Source organism: Chenopodium quinoa, unplaced genomic scaffold (genome assembly GCF_001683475.1).
Source record: "Chenopodium quinoa cultivar QQ74 unplaced genomic scaffold, ASM168347v1, whole genome shotgun sequence".
Taxonomy (NCBI): Eukaryota; Viridiplantae; Streptophyta; class Magnoliopsida; order Caryophyllales; family Amaranthaceae; genus Chenopodium; species Chenopodium quinoa.
Window position 1 is genome coordinate 2,456,073 of NW_018744167.1, and position 20,592 is coordinate 2,476,664.

General features: G+C 35.6%; 3 protein-coding genes across 4 annotated transcripts; all 3 read left to right on the forward strand.

Moving 5' to 3' along the window:
- The first annotated feature begins 124 nt into the window (after positions 1-124).
- Positions 125-8,664, forward strand: LOC110693906 (WD repeat-containing protein 91 homolog). Of its 2 annotated transcripts, none has more exons than XM_021871082.1 (16): positions 125-272; positions 1,435-1,828; positions 1,930-2,052; positions 2,612-2,753; positions 3,203-3,453; positions 4,764-4,822; positions 5,087-5,181; positions 5,692-5,777; positions 5,946-6,030; positions 6,103-6,165; positions 6,531-6,606; positions 6,682-6,790; positions 7,155-7,267; positions 7,349-7,407; positions 7,898-8,006; positions 8,277-8,664. In XM_021871082.1, exons 1-16 carry the CDS (start codon positions 264-266, stop codon positions 8,409-8,411), a joined length of 1,908 nt encoding a protein of 635 aa, XP_021726774.1. In that variant the 5' UTR covers positions 125-263; the 3' UTR covers positions 8,412-8,664. The 2 variants fall into 2 exon arrangements, with proteins under 2 accessions (XP_021726774.1, XP_021726773.1); XM_021871081.1 differs by having other exon boundaries at positions 126-272; positions 5,692-5,794; positions 5,936-6,030.
- A 2,839-nt stretch (positions 8,665-11,503) lies between these two features.
- LOC110693964 (LRR receptor-like serine/threonine-protein kinase FLS2) lies at positions 11,504-13,624 on the forward strand. The gene has a single exon (XM_021871144.1). The coding sequence runs from the start codon at positions 11,504-11,506 to the stop codon at positions 13,622-13,624; it is 2,121 nt and encodes a 706-aa protein (XP_021726836.1).
- A 2,068-nt stretch (positions 13,625-15,692) lies between these two features.
- LOC110693907 (protein trichome birefringence-like 13) lies at positions 15,693-20,301 on the forward strand. Its single transcript, XM_021871083.1, has 6 exons — positions 15,693-16,226; positions 16,992-17,169; positions 17,712-17,852; positions 18,986-19,106; positions 19,757-19,891; positions 20,007-20,301. The coding sequence occupies exons 1-6, from the start codon at positions 15,743-15,745 to the stop codon at positions 20,268-20,270; spliced, it is 1,323 nt and encodes a 440-aa protein (XP_021726775.1). The 5' UTR covers positions 15,693-15,742; the 3' UTR covers positions 20,271-20,301.
- The last annotated feature ends 291 nt before the right edge of the window (positions 20,302-20,592 follow it).

Here is a 20,592-nt window from a genome sequence, read left to right on the forward strand (position 1 = left end):
GATCTTTAAGAATTTCATCAAATAAGTTAATTGATATGCACATTTCCAGTCCGCATATACGGTTCATCATTAGTAAATCCAAATTTCTCATGCACAGGGGTAAAGTATAAATTACAAAATTCAATTATTTACATTACTAGCATCAAGAACTCCCGGCTTTACAAATTTCAGACACTTTCTCTTGCTCTGTCTCCTGAATAATTCAACTGCAAGATCAGCTGGATTCAAAGTGCATTCAACTTCATCAATTTTAATCTTAATCTATGCTGAAGGTACTGTTCTACCCCAATTTCTTCATTCCCAATTTATAAACCCTAGATTTACTCATACGGCAACCTTCAATCTTATTTCCATATGAATAATCTCTTAATTTCCAGTTATAATTGATTGTTTTAGTGCTCAATTCGCCGATGAATTTCAGCTAAATCTAGTTTGATTAGGAATTTGAGCACTAGTTCTTGATTCATCTTTGTCATTTTTATTTGATTTTGTCATATTAAGTTGAATTTTAGGATCCCATTTGTTGTCTGGCGTATTTATCAATTTCAATAGTGAAGTACTGGATTGGATAAAGTAGAATTTCTGCTTTTTTGGTTTGATTTAGGTACATTTTGTTTGGAATACTGAAGCGCAAATTCTGGGATAAGATGAGTCCTATAAGTGAATCAAAGTCACCCCATAAAATGTAGATGGTCTTATCCTAGAATTTTGCTCTGGGACGAAGTTACCTAAGCTTTATTTAGGGTTTCCTAAGCTTTATCTAGAAAAGTATTGATCATAAGTACTTCTGATTAAGGAGGCTGCGTCTTTTGTTGTATTTAGGGTTTCCATTTTCAAGTAAGGATTCTGCACATTCAGTCTTCAACACCCCATCCTACTCTAAATGGATATTGATATATTGGGTATGATTTATGGCATCGTGAACGAAAAAAGTATTGAACGTTTGATGTAATAAAATAGAATGATAAAAATTTTGACTGCTGTGAAGAATTTCGAGTGTCCTAGTGTATGATTGTATGTAAAAATCCAAGGGTGAGATATGTTTAGCTTGGAATTGATGAGGAGCTGGAGTAATTGAGAATGGCAGTAGTCGCCTGGGACAAGTGATATTGTTTTCTTTCTTTCAGAAAAGCCAAACTGGTTGTCGTACCAGAACAAGCTTTCTCTTTTATGAATACCAATATTTTGTAACTTGTAGCCTTTTGTGTTATGTGTTTCTTGAACATCTTTGTGACCTGAGTTACCCGCCATTAAGTGTCTACTTGCAAGTTCACATTCAAGTGACTTTTGGAAGTAAAGTATTGATGCATTTTGTCCTCTGATATGAACATGTGGTTTAATTTTTTAAAAGTAATAAATTTACTTGGAATCATACTGCCATTTTCTTATGTGCAGTGAGCTGATTGTAATTTACTTTTTGCGTATGTATTTTAGGAGAAGATGGAAAATATGCATTATGCTGAGGAGCTAGTAAGAGAATTTCTTGTATTCAGAGGTTTCACTAGTACACTACAAGCTTTTGAGATGGAACTAAATATGGATGTCGGGAAAGGTTTTCAAGTGGACAAGATACTCGACTTGATTTTCTCAAAATATATACCTAAGTTTGAGGCTGAGAAATTGGTTGGCCTCCTTAGTTTCTTTAAGCAGTGTATTTCTTCCTCCGAGACAGTGTTTTATGCTACACTGTCCAAACTGGAGGCCTCTACTCTCCGCTATTATATAGTACATGCTGTGCGTTCAGGAAGGAATGACAAAGTCAAGGAGTTTTTTGATATGTTGGGTGATGACTTGCAGCAAAAAGGAGATGATTGGACTCCATGGTTTGGTGTGTTATCTTTTTTCATTAAGTTATTCTTAACCAACCTTTTTTTTTTTTGCCTGATATTACCTTGTTTGCATACTGTCTGACCTTTGCTTCATATGCAGCTATGCCCTACCTAAAGAATCCTGCTTTAGATCCTCAGTTTCGCATTTATTTCTCAAAGGACTGGCTGGATGCTTTGCATCTTTCACTAAGGAATTTTCTGAGCCAGATGTTTAGTGGAACTCATATCCTATGTTTTTTTGTCCTATTATATCATGACTAGCACTATCTTATTAATAAGGAAGTGACTAATACTGATGTTAGCTTGATGACTTGTGACTACTGCTTCATTGCCCTGCTCTTACATACAATTTGGCACAGCTTTGTAACTGTTATTGCTGATGTATTTGACATGTGGTTGAAACTCAACTCAATGTGAACATTCAGAAAATGAACACACTAAATACAGTAATACACCCCTGTGCCAATTAACTTTTATCCTGGGAGCGATCCCTGTTATTTACCTTTTTGTTGACTTCGGAAGCTCTTTAGATATTTTTTTAAAAAAAAAAAATTGAAAGAAGATATTTGAATTTTTTTAACAATGGTCTCAGCAAGTGTATATCCTGGATCTTTCAAAAAAAAAAAGTGTATATCCTGGATCGAGAAGCTCTGCTCTCTGCTTGGATTTTTTTTTTTTTTTAAATGAAGAACTCTTATCAATATGTGTGTTTTTTAATTATCAATTAAACTATACTTTAGTGACATAAAGGAGTATACTTGGTGTTTCCTTGACCTCTTCACGCATTCCTGCTTTAATGAAGATAAGTACTGAGAAGAACACTATCAACCGTCTCAGAAAAGACATTAAGCAGCTAAATTTGAAGTTATCACAACTTCAGGCTGTCCTGGAAGAAAGGGAGGCTCAACTACATCAGCTTAGACGGTAGTTTATTGCATTATTGCTGTTTTTATATAATTATTATCTCTATACCTCAAAAATGGAAGCTGTTCCTTAGATTCAAGTTGCTGCTTGTTTGTTTGTTTGTACACTAGAAATTGTAGCTTTCTACATATGTTATTAAGTTGTAGCTGAAGTGTGGACTTAGAGTTCATAAATGACAAAAGGATCAAGTCAGTTCAACCACAGTGAAATTGGCATTCATCTTTATCTAGATATCTGAGTATTGAACAGGAATTCTTTGAAATGAATGGTCAAGTGATGTAGACAACGTTTTTGCCTCACTAGACTCCTACTACAATATAATTGTTAGGAGATGATGATCTCAACTCCCTTGATATGTAGCTTAGGGGCTCTTTCCATAGGTGTTTGTCTCCCTCCCAACACTAAAAAAAGAGAGAAAAATTCTTGACTTTGTTGTTTTTCTCGCACAGTGGTACTGTGTTAATGGGACAAGAAGATAACTCTGTGCAAAGTGCTTCTGTGGTTTCTGAAGAGGCAAGTCTATCCACTACATCTAAAAGTGAGCTTGAAACTGGATTCAAGAGCCATGAAGTGGTTGGATGTTCGGATTTGTCCAATACGACTGCCTACAATGCTGATCATGCCCCAAGTTCTTCTGGAAATCCACCAGTTAGCAATGATCATAATGGAATCCATGTTTCCAAATATGGTTTATATAGTGGTACTATCATCTTATCTTTGATACCTGTTTATATAATCATTGGATTTACATATTGTGCAAAACAATGGTTTTTTATGTAAAAGTAAACTTATGAGCTGACCTATAGCAAAATTCTTATTGGAAATTCCTAAAACCCAGTAACACATGGGATTTGGAAAAAAAAAAAAATGTTATTTCAAAGGTTGAGTTCAATATTTTTTGTATCAGGAAACTAACTACACAACAAGCCAATTTAGTTAAGCATTTGATCCTTATATGAAATTGTGAATCGAATAAGGCTTAGAAGTGACATTTGATTTTTTTTTTTTTTTTTACTATGCATTACTTCCTCCCCTCCTTTTTACTTTCACCATTTGGATTTTCATGCTTATCTATGATGACTTTGACCGTGAATATATTTGTTATATTTTAGTAAAATTATTAAAAGTTGATATTTTGAAATTATATATTGAGGCAAGTTTGAAAAGATCTCACATAACTATAAACTTCCTTATGTATATGTCATAAAATGTAGTTAAAGGACAGTGTGAATACTTTTAAAGTCCTCCCTCAAAAAAAAAAAAAAAAAAAAAAATCCAAATGTTGCAAGTATTAAAGAACGGTGGAAGAATCTTTTTGCATTTGATATTTGGGCCCACACTGTCCCAAGATTAAGATAAATAATATTCACTGCATAGAGGAATGATTGACTTACTCATCAAAGTGCATAATAAATTATTAGTTATGAACTATGGAGTCCTGGTGACTATGATATTGTAGAGAAAAAGAAGTACTAAGTATTAGATTTTAATACTGCCCTCAAGTTAGAATCTCAGTGAGGAGAGTAGGGAAAAAATGTCCATTATTTTCTTCCCAAAAAGCAGTGACTTCAAGGCTCTTCATCTTATAGGTAGGTAGTAACACTTTTTGGTTTTGTTTTCTGCTTTTATGATTGCTGCTGGATAAACTAGTAGGAGTATGACTTTTAATTTTTTGAATGGGTAGTAGAGTTTGATGTATTAGTTTCTTCCTCCACCCCCTCCTCCCTGATCAGGGTTTGTCATATAAATTATATAAGTTCTGAGCCCATGTCAAGGATCCTGATGCCAATTGCTCCTTGGGTTTTTAAAAAGGGAAAAAATAGCTATTTAGTTAAGGAGTAAGGAGATTGTAGATGTTGCCAAGTGAGCATCAGTTGCTGACTTTCTGATTTTGTGACATGAAAAAATGCCTTTGTTATTAATCATGTATATTGCATGACTTGCATGTACTTTTAGGCTATCCAAAGATTTTTCTTGCTGTTTTACGTCTTGTTGATTGTGTTATGACAGAAAAGTCGGCGGTGGTCCTAGGTGAGGAAAAATTTTCAGAAGTAAAAGTGCAGTTCCAGGTAGAGCTTCATGTTTAAGTTATTTTTGGGAAATTTGCTATATAATGTACCAACTTTCACTTGTCAGCAAACACTGGCACCTACTACATTAGCTCCAATGAATATTAAGTTTAGTCATGAACTCATGATAATGCAGATAGTCAACTATACGTTACTCTTCACTTCTTCGGAGGATGAAGATGCCATCTCACTTTGTATTTTATTATCTTAATTTCATCATTGTTCTCTTAGCTCACATAAATTTCTGATGGCATTTGTTATAAGGAAACATTTCTGGGGCATACAAGTCCCATTAGTAGGTCCCGCTTTTCAGCATCTGGGGATAATATTGCAAGTGCTTCTACAGATGGAACAGTCAGGTATCTACTGTAGCTGTTCACGTCTAATTTTGAGCTCTTTCTTGCCTTTTGAAGATAAGGGTGATAATTTTAAATGCATAATGCCAATTTCACTAAATTGTCTGAGCGAAGGTATTTTAAATTGTTTTCAATCTTTTAATGTGGGCTTGCAATATAAAGTTAAATATCCTGCCTAATGATGTCTGGCTAATTACATGCTTACGTCATGGTATTATTTGGATGGAGCACCCTTCTTTCTTTGAAAGGAAATTTTTATTAGTTTCATGGGAAGCAAGATATGTATGGAGATGGGAGAGTAGTTACTTGTTTATTTATTTATTTCCTTTTAATAGAAATGAAGGACCATGGTACTTTGGTAGTCATCTTCTTTAAAAGAACAGAGATTGGAGGGGCTTAATATTATATCTTTAATGGGGAATCAGTGAAATTTAATCGATTGTTTTATTATTCCGCTCTCTATGATTCCTGAAGTGGAATACTGACGTTAGGTTTGGTTTGTTGATGATAAAGGATTTGGACATATGACTCATCCACGCCAGGATCTAGAAACGCCACCATATATTGTGGAGCGGAAATTCTGTCTCTTGACTGGGATTGTAAATCTGATCGCTTGGTAGGCTGCTTCTCTTCTATCCCTTTTAGGGGTGTGTGGGTGTACATTGCATTACTTTTCTCTAATTGACATTCAATGAAAAGTTTGCTTTCTTCAATTGATATTACCCTTTAATTATATCTCTTTTTGGCTTGACAAAAGCTTCTGATAGGCACTGCTGAGGGAGGCATCAAGGCATGGAATGTGGATGCAAAAAGAGTCGTTTGTGATCTCAGCACTGGTCAAACATTTCGAAGGTTGTTCCTGGACTAAGAACTTTTTGTAGTCCTTGTTGATTCATTGTGCTGATTGATGTGCCTACATAACAGGGTACTAGATATAAAATGCAGCCCTGTGGAACCCATTTTTGTTTCTGCAGCTGCATCTGAAGGGTATAATTCTGCTTTTTCTTTTTCCTCTTCATTTTTAAGTACAGTGATCCTGATTTGATTTTTTGTTCATCTTTGATTCTAGTTCATTTATGTTCCTTGAAAAGGAGGATAACTTCTCGTCATAAAACTTTTACTCAGTCAAACTAAGGCATATTGTTCTTTTAGTTTTTGAAAATCGAGTATAGCTATTAAATATGAGCATTATTTTCTTATTTATTTGTTCAAACTCTTCATGGCCGAAAGAATCTAGATTCGGGCTTCATAGATTGGTTGTGCTTCTCTATGTTTCTGAACTTTCTGTTCATTTTTTATAACTCGAGGGTGACATGCAAGAGTCATATGTTTGTTTTCTTTTTCATAATTAGGGATGAAACAACATATGCTAACACCATGGGATATGCTTCACTAATTGTTTGGAACATGAAGACGTGGAAGCCTGTGGTATGTTGTGGTTTTCCAAAGTTTATTAACTTAATTATAAAGATCAATCTTTTGATGACATTTTACTCTGTGAAGACAGTCCTTCCGCTTGGTGAAGATCCCCCAGCGATAACCTCTATGTGCTTCAATCACAATGGAAAGATTTTAGCCGCTGCTGCTGTTGATGGGATGATTCACATGTTTGGTATCCTTACACGTTTGCATGTCTCCTTTGGTGTGGTGATATATGTATATTTTGTTGGTTGCTCTGCATTACATATCAAAGTGAGAGTATCTGGAGACTTGGTTTGTAGGATCATATCCTGCCAAGCCCTGCATTATCCATCCCATGGAGATTCAAAATTCTACATCCTGGACCTCTTATCTGTACCCAAAGTAGAGAGATTGTTTTAATAGCCTTTTTTAATTACCCCGTAATAAAAATTCCAGATGCATGATTATGTTACTCAGGTTCTTGAATGCATAGATAATGTATTGATATCAACTTGGGACTATACTCATATCTGTAGCCAGACATCTTAGTATTCTGAGTCCTTGACTAACATAAGATATGTCTGCGGGTCTGCAAATTACTGGATGGCCAGCTCATGATTGTCCCATCAGCTCCATTCTTTTCGGACATGATGAGACAAGTATATTTACTTTGGGATCGGATGGAAAAGTAAGTAGTTTAATCTTTTGTGCAACTTCAGCAATAATTAGGACTGTTGCTGAAAAAGAATCGGATATTTTATGGGTTCAGGTATTTGAATGGAGCTTACAAAATCAAGGTCGAGTAGTCTGGTCAGCAGATTGCAGCAGGTATTAGCATTCCTGTATAAAAAATATTGATGCCACGTGAATTTTTACACCATTTTGGCTAGTTGCATGTATCATCTTGTGTATAGATGCCTTTTTTGACACAATGACCTGTGGCAAGGTGTTTATCATATGACTTCTTCATTCTTTGCTTTTCTTGCTGTGTGCTGCATCATTATAGAACCGGCCTGGATCAGGTTAAGCTGTAGAGGTACCTAACGTGTCAATGTTACCTAACATTGTTAAATTAATTTTGCAAATAGACTAATTACTTCAGATAACTACAGCTCCCACTCCTGGTGAGGTGGATTTTTGTTCCTTGTCTTTGCTAATCTGAAACTGGTTTCTTAATGGTTGTTGTATGGATCTTGCCAACTGTATATTTGACCCATACTATGTGTTGTTATGAAGTACTTCTGTTAAAAATATCTATATAGACATCAAGGGATGCTGAAAATGAACTTTTAGAATCATACGTTTTCTCATTCTGTAGGTTCTGCAATCCTGATACCTCGAAACACTGCCGTCATGAAATGGCGCTGGACTGTACTGGAAAGAGACTGCTAGTGACATCTGATTTAGTACGATCACCCATGTATCAGGTACAATTCACCTCTGTTGCTGAACTTATACATCAATCTATTACGTCTATTTCCATAATAAATTCATCAATTTCACTGGCCTAAATTTTTTTCTTAACTAAGAATTCAAAATCGATTCTGCCCCATTTAAATTCCCCACTTATGGGATTAAGGCTTTGATTGATTGATTGAACTAACAATGCAAAATCTTTTTTTGATTCTAGACCACCTATTACTAAAGAAGTAGATGATACTGGGCTGGCATTTTATAGTTTGTTTTCTTTTTTCTAGGTTGGAGGTCTTGCAAACGGATTAAAAACTCTACCACACAGTGCTGCTGTGACAACTGTCGATTGGCATCCAACCCTACCTATATATCTTACTGGTTCTGGTGATAATTCAGTTCGTGTTACATCCATTTTGTAAGAATTCATTTTAATGCCTAATTGGGCAATAGTACAGGTTCTTATCTGTTCTCTAGTTACAGTCTTAAAGGTATGGAATTTGGTTTGGAAAATCCTTTTTTTCTTCTTGCTATAACTAGATGCATATTTGTTGGAACCTTTTTTTTTTTTTTTTTTTTCTTTACTCAGCAAAGATGAATTTACAGAAACCTTTAGTGTAATGTTTTTGGTTCTTGAAATCATTCAAGTAGTAAAATAATACCCATCCCCTGTCATTCAACTATGCCTTTTGAGCCAGATTTTAATTGTTACTTTCTCACTAGATACATTCCATGATCTTGTCAAAAAAAAAAAAAAAAAAAAAAAAAAAAATATACATTCCATGATAGTGTGAGAATGCATTTGTTGTGCTTATGTTTAAAAAGTGGTAGCTAAGAAGAATCATTTTAGAAAGATGGGTGCTGCATAGATGCATATATTGAGATGGATACGTGGGAACTTCGTAAGGATAGAATTAGGAATGACATAATTTGGAGGGTAGTTGGAGTTACCAATATTTAGGGTAAGGGAGAATCGATTGTGTTGGTTTGGGCTTGTGAGGTGACGACCAGAAGATACACCGGTAATTAATGTAAAGAGTTTAGATCAAGGAGATTTTAGAAGAAGCCAACGAAGGCCAAAGATGACTTGGATTGAGGGAGTTCGAGTCGATATAAAGAGATAGGCTTACATAAGCATATAACTACTTCATAGAAGTAAATGGGGAGAGGATCTTTTTCAATGGCCTGCGTAGATAAAAACCTGCTTCATGTTGCTAACCACATCCTTTTGCAAATATTATGACATTGTATATTTAAAAAGTACGTCATTTGTATATTTGTACAACTGTTATTAATATATCCTGATAGAAACTAATGTCCAATGTCGCGTTGATTTTATTTTTATTTCTGGTATTTCTTATGACGAAATATCAAATGTCCACCCTTTAATGCTGTTAGAGTGTTGGGTGTGTGACTTTGTTTTTCCGTGTCAATGTTAATACTGTATAAACTGATGCTTTGAATTAAATGTCAGTAATGGGGTACGGGGAAAATCTCATGAAACTGCATTAGTGTAATATCCACTTCCGGAGTGGATAGACTTAATTAGTCCATGATTTACAATATATAATAGATATGCAGTCCCACTCTATTGTGACCAAGATTTGAATTAGTCTAAAGGCATAAAAAATCTGACTAGCCAAGATTTGAATTAGTCTAAAGCTATGTACTTCAACACCCTCATTTACCTCAAAAATTGTGTTGTGTCGTGGCGTGCTGTCTTGTGTTAGTGCTACGTCACTTAGATACTTCATTTTTAACTAAAAACTTGACTTTTTTCTACAAAATGGCCGAGTTTGACACTTGGACACCCATATATGAGTAGACACTTAATCCCTTTCCAGGTAACGTAGGTCTAATGGACCAAGGTTAGAATTAGTCTATAGCAATCAAAAATCTAATTTCCAAACATGGTGGGAATGACTTTATTCCTTCTCGTTTCTTTCATTTTCAAGGGGTGTGGAATATTAAATACCAATTGTAACGTCTGAAAGTAGTTTGAAGCTCAGACTTTGATACTCTTCATCTTTAGAGTAGGGGAGGATGAAGCAAAGTCCAAAAGTCGGTTACTTGTATTATTATGTGAAATAGCAGGAAAACTTCATAATTTATGACTTTTAGGCAACCTTATGAACATGATTCGAATTTGAACACTACTATTATCTTTAAGCTATTGCATGTAAGGATGTCAATTGGGTGGGTTGGAGGCGGAGGATGGTCTCTCCACACCCTTCCCCACCTAAAAATATCATACCCATCCCCGCTCCACCACTTGGATATTCATATCCACCCCATATCAGCTAATTGGACATATATACCATTTCTATTCATACAATATGACCATAATTCCCTTAATTATACGAGTAATGCTTGACTTAGACTTATATAAGTTTTTTTTTGTGGGGATGGGGCAAGTCTAGTGTAAACTCCATACCCGACCCATCACTCGGTACAATTTTTATCCCCATATTCGCCAAACCTCTCTCCATCCTTGTGGTCTTCTATTTGATCTGCCCTACTCAAATTCTCTATGCATCTTACTTATCATCATTCATCATTGTGATTAGAGTCAATGATTTCTCAGTATATATTCTACGAACATATTATTCTTGGGCTCAAAAAGTTTCAAACCCAAAATTCTCTCCTTGAAAAAAAATGTCAGGATTACTTTTAATACGAGAAATACTCTTGGTTTTTCTAGTTGGGATTTGCTTCACAAAAACCCCCTCCTTTAGCTTTGAAATTAACACCCATAAGTGCATAGAGAAGGAAGGAGAGGCCATTCGCAGCATTCACCCCACCTGTACTAAACACTACAGTCAGTATTACCGTGACTGCTGCAATTGGCCTGGTGTCTATTGCAGCAATCTCACTGGTCATGTTAACCAACTATTGTTGAGTGAGTTCTTAACGTACTGTGATGATGATCTTTGGCCTCTTCAAAGTTACACTATCCATTTGGATCCTTCCTTGATTGCTCTTGAAGACTTGATCTACCTAGATATCAACAACCTAGCAGGTACTTTTGAAGTTCATGCCAACCTAAGCTTTATTGGCTCCTTTCCTAAATTGAGATATCTTATTTTCAATATTAATTTAAATAGAGATATAGATATTCCTCATCAGGTTGGCAATCTTACAAAGTTGCAATATCTGGAATCGGAGTATAGCAATATGTTTGCTAGAAGCCTTAACATGCTGTCTCATCTTACTTCACTAAGGCGCCTCATTTTACCGAATGTTGATCTCAGTGAAGCTACAGATTGGCTTCATGTTGTCAGTAGCCTCCCTTCCCTAGAGCACTTGGAGTTGAGTGAATGCAATCTTTCTGATGCTATTCTTCACCCTCATTCTATTATTAATTCCTCCAAGTCACTTGCTTTCCTTGACCTCTCTAATAATTTTCTCAAACCTTCCTCGATATGGACTTGGATTTTCAACCATAGCTCTCTAGTTAGAATCTCCGTCTGAGACCCTATCGAGTGGTTGTAAAATTCCAAGTAGATTTAGGGAAATGACTTCTCTTTCACATCTCGATCTCTCTGGGAATATTCTCGAGGGAGATCTTTCAAGTACATTTAGGGAAATGACTTCTCTTTCACATCTCGATCTCTCTGGGAATATTCTCGAGGGAGATCTTTCGAGCATTTTTCAATCTTTATCCTGTTCAAACAAGTCGTTGATGTTTCTCTCCTTGGAGAGTAACAACCTTACTGGTTCATTGCCAGATTTCACGAAGTTTCATTCCCTAACAAAGTTGAATCTGGCCTCAAATAAACTAAATGGTTCATTTCCCTCTACTTTTGAAAGACGTTCAAATCTTGTCACATTATCTCTTCAAGAAAATCAACTTACAGGATCAGTGCCTGATCTTTCCATATTTAGGTCACTGAGAGTGTTGCAACTTCAAAATAACCAATTAAATGGCACAATACATGCAGGTCTAGGGCAACTTTCAAGGCTTGAGCAGCTGGATATTTCCTCAAACTCATTGAAAGGTGAGATTAGTGTGAGTCACCTCTTGAATCTCTCTAGGTTGCACCACTTGGATATGTCCTTTAACTCATTGTCTTTTAATGTTGGCTCTAGTTGGGTGCCTCCATTTAGATTGGACACTGTAGGACTTGCTTCTTGTAGGTTAGGATCTCGCTTCCCAGAATGGCTTCGAACTCAAACAAATTATGTAAGCTTGGATATGTCACATGCTGGGATATCGGATACCATTCCTTTTTGGTTTTGGAATCTTTCTTCAAGAGCTACATTCATCAACCTATCTCATAACAAACTTCGTGGTGAGCTAATCAATCCATCAACTAAAAATATCACGGCTTCCTCGTTCTCTGCCATTGATTTGAGCTCTAACCTCCTTGAGGGTTCTTTAACACGGTTCTTTGGAGATTATGATTATCTTAATCTCTCTAGAAATAGTTTCTCTGGGTCAATATCTTTTATCTGCAAAAGTGCATGGATGTTAGGTCTTGACCTTTCACATAACCTCTTTTCTGGTAAGTTACCTGATTGTTGGTCTGGTTTTGATCTATCTGTCTTAGATTTGTCAAATAATAACTTGTCTGGCGAGCTTCCTAGTTCATTTGGTTCCTTAATCGGGTTAAACAGTTTGCATTTGAGAAATAACAAGTTCTCTGGGAAGATACCTTCGTTCTTTTGCAACTTTACCCAATTATTTTATTTAGATCTTGGTGACAACCTGTTTTCTGGAGAAATACCAAAATGGATGGGGCATATGCTACCAAATTTGACTGTTCTTAGTCTTCGGAACAATTCCTTCTCTGGAAAAGTACCTCTAGAACTTTGCCGTTTATCTTCTATTCAAATTCTTGATCTGTCTACAAACAATATCTCTGGAGTGATTCCAAATTGTCTGTGCAGCTTTGCTGCAATGACACAGAAATTGAGACCCCCTGTAGATATTCAGGACATGAATGGTACTTTCTCATCCATCGGCCCATACAGAGACTACATCTCTCTTGTAATAAAAGGATTCATCTATGAGTACAAAAACCACCTGGAACTTGTAAAGAGCGTCGATCTTTCAAGTAACATGTTGGGAGGGATTATTCCTGCTGAAATTTCTTGTCTTACAGGATTGATTTCCTTGAACCTTTCAGGAAACAATCTCATTGGACCTATCACTGTAAAGATAGGTATGCTGAAGTCTCTAGAGTCCTTAGACTTGTCTAATAACCATCTTTCTAGCCAGATTCCTTCAACTCTTTCAAATTTGAACTTCTTGGGCACTTTGAGCTTGGCAAATAACAACTTGTCTGGGAGGATTCCGACAGGAACTCAAATCCAAAGCTTTGATGCTTCAGCGTTTGCAGGCAATCCTAGACTTTGCGGGGACCCACTTCCGAAGAAGTGCATTGAAGAGGGAGCCAAAGCAGACGAGAACAATAATCACAAGCCCAAAAACAACGATGAAGATATATTTTTGGGGCTGTATATCAGCATTGCACTTGGATTTATCTCTGGTTTTTGGATGGTTTGTGGTGTCTTGATATTCAAGAGATCTTGGAGATATGCATATTTTCGCGTATGGATTCATTTGTATGACAGGCTCTATGTGATCACTTCTCTTAAACTTGCTTCTGTTCGAAGATGTTTCCAAGCTTGATTTCTATGGTTCTCCATCTGTTCAGTTTGCTGAATACAAAAGTAGTTTTTAAAGAATGAACTCTTATAAATGTCTAGCTTGTAACATGCTCAAATCAAAAGACAGATCAATAAAACTGGAGATCCTTTTTTTTTAGTAAAGCTCTTTTTTGCTAGCGTTTTTCTCTGAGCAAGCACTTTCAGATAGTGTTTCTTATAGAATTTATGCTCTGATAGTCTGATGCCTAAGTGCAACCATGTTGATCTAATCTATACTAAAGACCAGCATACGAGTCGGTTCAGTTAAACCATTATCTTATCCAAGTCTTAGCTGTGAATTACTCTGTATGCGTCGTGTGAGTATTAGTGAACTTACTGATTCTTTGAAGTCTTCCTTTGTGTGAGTACTGAGTAGAAGTGAGTATTAGTGAACTTGCTGTTTCTTTGAAGTCTTCCAAATTGTCGACGTGATAAAACTGTTAGATTTCTTGAATGTGGTGGTGTTGAAATTTAGCAGAGTTATGATTCACTCGTAAAAGTGAATGCTCCTACTCTCCTATTCCGTAGTATACTATAGAAGCTTGAATCTTCTGCTGAAAGTGGAACTAAATGACAGGTGCTTTGGTGTGGAAGATTCACTTTCCAAAGTTTGATAATTTTGGATTATTCTACTTAATTTGGATTAGACAACGACTGTTTCACATTTCACCCTACCAAATGCTCTGGGGTCTTTGTAGCTTCATATTTCTTCGCTGCACATAAATACTGGATTGCTAACTAAAGTTGATTCTTTAGGGCATTGCCATTGTGGGATTTGTAGGTCGATTTTTCTTTACCATTGTTCTCACAGAAATTATTTTAAGTTCCAACACTTCTCGGCTTCTCGCTCTTTAATTTATCCCACCACAACGTAATACTCCCTCCATCTTATTATGAAGGGTTCGTTTTCCATATTTTACAAATTTTAATATAAATGAAGTATAAAAAACATGTGTGCAGTCATTGGGAATAATTATAAAAAGTAGTTATTTAAGAGAGACAATAATGATAAAACCTGTGTGAACACTGTGAAGTATACGTGAACACTAATTTTAAAGGGCATTTAAGAAAGTTTAGTATGTAGTCCTTAAAAAAATAAAAATAAGTAGTTTGTTAAAAGTACTTTTTATAACCCGTTAAAAAAATAAAAAATAAATTATAAAAAGTACTTTTTATAAAATAGAAATATGTAGGTACTCCGTAATAAATAATAATACTCTACATGAAACAAAAATTAAAATAGACACTTAACTTGTATTTTCTCATTTCTTTGGAATTATATTAGGCCCCGTCCACTTTACCTTATTTTTAGTGAATTGAAATTATTTTTACTGAACTTAAATTAATTTTACCAAACTGAAATTATTTTTACTGATTTTCTATTATAATTCTTCTTTAAAGATACTGAATTTTAGGGGTGTTCAAAAATCGATCCGAATCGAAAAAATGGGCCGGAGGACCAGACCGGACCGAATCCGATCTTCGGGTCTAAAATTTTATTTTTTCGGTCTGGTCCAAAACCGTATAAAAACTGGTCTTGGACTGGACCAATTTTTTGATTAAACATATGCGTGAAACCTTAAATAATGATTAAGATTATCCTTAATAAACTTAGAAAACTGTAATTATAAGTTTTTTTGTACTAAACATACAAAAAAAAAAAATATTAACATATAGTTTTTCCTTTACTTTTTTCCATAACTTTATTAAAAATTTAGAATTCTTTTAAAAAAATTCTTAAGTCGGTCCAAAGCGACCCAGTCCGAGTTTTGGACCAATTCTTTCGGTTCGATCCGGGTTTTGGACCGATTCTTTCGGTTCGGTCCCAGCTTAATCGGTCCGGTATTCGATTCTTATAATTCTAATTTTGGGTCTTTGGTTCGGTCTTGGACCGATAAACAGCCCTCCTGAATTTTACTGAATTGAAATTACTTTTACTACACTGAAATTATTTATACTGAACTTAATTGAATTGAACTGAAATTATTTTTACTTAAAAAAAAAAATTTTAAAGTGAAGTGAACAGTAAAAATAAAATAATATATGTCGGTGTTAGAGACTTGGTTGCAAACTTGCAATTTACAGTCACTCTTGTTCAGTGATGCTGCCGTTGTTGAAGGTGGAGGAGGAACTCAAATCTCCTTCATCTCACTTTTTCTCTCTCCTCACTTCCACCATTAATCAATGGCGCAAAAACCACCATTACAACCCAACCTCCAAGAAACCCACTACCCCATTCTCTCTTTCTCTAACTTCTTTCCTCTTCTTATCTCTCCTCTGCTTCGCCTCTCTCCTCCTCGCTTTCTCTCTCTTCCCCTTTTCATCTCCTTCTTCTCAAACCCACCAATTTCATCCATCATCAGAACCCTGCGATTTCACTGATGGGAATTGGGTATACGATCCTACGGTTAGATCTGTTCGATATGATCACACTTGTAAGGAGATTTTCAAGGGTTGGAATTGCATTTTGAATAATAAATCCAATGCTTTTGAGATTTCTAAGTGGAGATGGAAGCCCAGGAATTGTGATCTTCCCCCTTTTGATGCTCGAAGATTTCTTGAACGGTTTAGGGATACTAGTATAGGTACTTTCTTTCACTTTTATTGTAATTGATTTTTCTGGGTATTGTTTATTGTTTATTTCTCAGTAATGGTGATGGGTTTTGTTAGATTGGAATTTTAGGTTTGATTTTGATTGCCCTGTTGTGAATTAATTTGGCACGAAACTTCCGTTACAAATTTACATAAACTCATTATGGTATGGTTACGTATTACCGCCTACCAAATAGGCGATTGAATAAGGTAGATAATCATATAGATTTCAATTTGGTTTTATTGATAAATTTTATTGCTTGGAAGATGATTAACAGTTGGGGTTTTAAAGGTACTTTTAAGGGTACTTATGTTGTGGCGGCAACACTAAGTGATTGGCATAGTTTGAGTATTAATATTATGTTAAGATAATTGAAATGAAGTAATTAAAGAGAAGACATCGGAAAAATGCTTGTAATAGACATTGGAAATCAAACTTCCCGTCCTTGAAGGTAGATGTCTAGTGGGAATGGACTTACTTAGTGATATTCATTTAGAATATTTCCGTAGTGTTATTGAAAATGATCACTAAGTGATTGGCATAGTTTGAGTATTAATATTATGTTAAGATAATTGAAATGAAGTTATTAAAGAGAAGACATCGGAAAAATGCTTGTAATAGACATTGGAAATCAAACTTCCCGTCCTTGAAGGTAGATGTCTAGTGGGAATGGACTTACTTAGTGATATTCATTTAGAATATTTCCGTAGTGTTATTGAAAATGATCATACTGATCCAATAAAGTTATAATGTGCAGGATTTATAGGTGATTCATTGAATAGAAATATGTTTGTTTCTCTATTTTGCATGCTGAGGCAAGTATCAAGTGATGTGAAAAAGTGGCACCCAGCTAAAGCAGATCGGGGGTTTACTTTTCTTCAGTACAATCTTACCATTGCTTATCACCGTAGTAATCTATTAGCACGTTACGGTAGGTAAGCCATGTCTTACTGTGTTATTGTACAAGTGTTTTTGAATTATTAGCTTCTGCCACTGCTTGTTTTTCCGTGCTAAATTGTCTCCACTTAGCCTAATCAAATGTTTACCAAGATGATTCATTTGGTTGATCAATTAAACTATATGAATTATTACCAAGATGATTTGGTCTCTTTAATACAACCTTCTCTATGCTGTATGTGAACCAACAAGTGTGGATAGCAACTCTTTAGCAGGAAACAAAGTCACATGATCACTTGTTATAGAACAAACTTTGTACTCAGAATTTTCTTCTATTGCGTTCTTATGGTGTAACATGGATCCAACAGTTCCTTATGCTCAGTGAATGAGTTTAAAATAAAAAAATAAAAAAATAAAAAAAAAAAAAGAAATGTCTACTTGACTAAAATGCAGAATATTATTAGCATATGTTCCTCAAGTATTTACAAGTTGTAGTCTAAAATTACCATCTTGATAAGCTACATTTTAAATGGAGCTGTAAGATATCATTTTAAACTCTATATTTGCTTTCCTTGAATAGGTGGTCACCTAACACCAATGGTGGAGCTCTAGAATCTCTTGGATACAATGATGGGTACCGAGTTGACATTGATGTCCCTGATGGCAAATGGGCTGAAGCTCCTAGATTCCATGATGTTGTCATCATTAATACTGGACACTGGTAATGTCTACAATCTATACTAGATCCAGCTTCATATAAGTAACTGTAATGACTTGCATTGCTTTTTTGCCCATGCTTATTTTACTTAAATTTTATGTTTTGGATGAAGCATTGAAGCAGATCATTTGTCTGCCTTTTTACCTCCTTTTATGAACTGCGTACAATGAAAGCGCATATCCTTTGCATCTTCTCCTTCCTAAAAAAAACTCTATTTACAACCCATGACCTATACTGTTGCATTTCACAAGCTAACATAAGAGACAAAGAAGTCCTTATATGAATTGAGTTTCTGAAGCTACATGACTATATCATATCAAGCTAATAGGACTATTGAGTATGAAATTAAACAAAAATATCAGAGTTACAAGACACAGATAAAATGCTTCTAACCTCGTACCTAGGATAGTTAATCTATTGATATATACTACTACTCCCTCCATCTTATATAACGCACTCTGCCACCAATCACCATGGTGAGCTGACACACAATAAATGCATATTATCTGCATATTTGTCAATGAAATTTTCAATTTTTTCAATTTAGAACCTTCGTTCAACATTTTGAGTTATGACATACTAAACTTATCTCCATGAAGGAACATTATGATGCACCATGGCCATATAATCTGTCCATAAGTATGTACGAAGTACAATGTTGTGGAAATTTGTCAATTTTTTGTGCATTATATAGTGAGAAATAGGTCAACTTACTAGCATCTAGCCATCTAGGTTTTATTTTTATAGACTTTCTGGTTTTTAGGGGGATTTTTGATTTGTTTTGCTTGGCTATATGCAAGTCAAGTGGTTTGAGAAGGAGCAAACATGGGGTACAATCTCTACAGTGGAGGTTGGCTTTTATGGTGGTGGTGTGGGTACTCAGCTGACTTGTTTATGTTCTTTAGCATCTGAGGCTTTTCCCTCTTGTTGCTTGTTTAGTATGAATGGAAGGTTTTCTTCCAGCTATACTATTTTGCATTTTATAGATTCTTATACAAAAAAAAAAGTTGTTTTGTCTAAAGATAATATTAGCATCTAGATAATTACTAAACAAATCTATGCTTTCAAGTTGTCGTCAAAAGATTTATAGGTCAGAGAAAAGTGGAGTAACTTTGTTTACCTCACTGATATTGCAGGTGGTGGGCTCCCTCAAAGTTTGATCCAGTAAAGTCACCTATGCTCTTTTTTGAGAAAGGAATGCCTATACTGCCTCCAGTAGCTCCTGATGCCGGTCTGGATATGGTCCTGAAACAAATGGTACTGAGTTATTTGTATTATCCTATGCTTCTGTCTGTTAATTTAGTGTATGATGGGAACTAGAAACGTTTCTATGCCTATGGAACTAATAGAAGCATCAAATTGGCTTCTCTTTTCTGGTTTTCTCCTAGAAATGGAGGAGAGAGCTAAAACATTGCTGAAGGATGCTTAAATTTGTGCATCACATGTTCTTGTCTTTAATCCTATGAGGTTGGTTCAGCAGCTTGTAATCACATTTAGCAAGTTAGGCTCGCAACCCCTGTCTATCTTTGCTTTTCTTGAAGCTTCATTGCCTCTCTCGATTGTGTTGTTTATTATACCTATACATAACAATCAGTCCACCACCCTTTGAGTAAGACGCCACATTGTCAGATCCTTTGTTGCATTTCATCAACATCTTCTTATCCTTGGGAGATTGAATGAGGCAAAAGTTAAACATTGATTATAAATAGATGCATTGGTCATTTGCCCTGGCTCACATCATTCTGAAACAATTTTCATAGTAGGCCTCTTTCATGGCATACCCATCAACAATTGCACCAATAAGCAACCAGAGATCCATGTCTTTTTGTCTATCTCTGTCCTTGTTATGCTTATGTTCTTTCTCAAGTTCATGAGTTTTTGTAAATGTTAATCCTTCTTGATTTCAGATATCATATGTAGAAAGCAAAATGCGACCTGGTGCAATAAGAATATTCCGCACACAATCCCCCAGACATTTTGAGGGAGGTGACTGGGACCATGGTGGTTCTTGCCCGCGCTCAAAGCCTTTGTTATCACAAGAAGTAGGTCATTTTATCAATTGCTGCTGATTTTGACATGTGAAAGTCTTTACTTCGTATATTTTTCCTTCAACAGAAAATTTGTTACCAAAATCTGACTTATGTTTGACCTTCCCAGGTTGAAGAACTTTTCAATGTTGAAAATAATGGAACAAATGTTGAGACACGCCTTGTCAACCATCACTTGTACAAGACCCTTAAAGGATCAAGTTTCTATGTTTTGAACATAACCCATATGAGTGAATATAGAGCAGATGCCCATCCCTCAAAAGCTGGTGGAAAGAGGCATGATGATTGCATGCATTGGTGTTTACCTGGCATTACAGATACATGGAATGATTTATTTGCTGCATACTTGAATTTTGTAAAAGATCATAGCTAGTTCAATCTATTTATTGGTAGTTTTGTTGATATACAATGTTCATTCTCAACTCCAGGCCCAATCGCCCTTCATTAGCCACCGAGTCTCTATATCCCACTGAGTCTGGTTAGAGGAGGATAACCTAGAAGTCCCAGTCTGTTTTGGCCATTAAGCTACTTTAGGTTCAAGCTATAAGAACTAAAAAGGCATTCGAAGCCTCAATGCAGGATGACTCCACTTATTCAATCAAATTATCTTAGCTAAGAAAAGCCTGCAGCAGATCCTGAAAACTGCTCTAACTTTTACATATTTCTCTGATAGAGAATTAACAAGGCTCAATTGT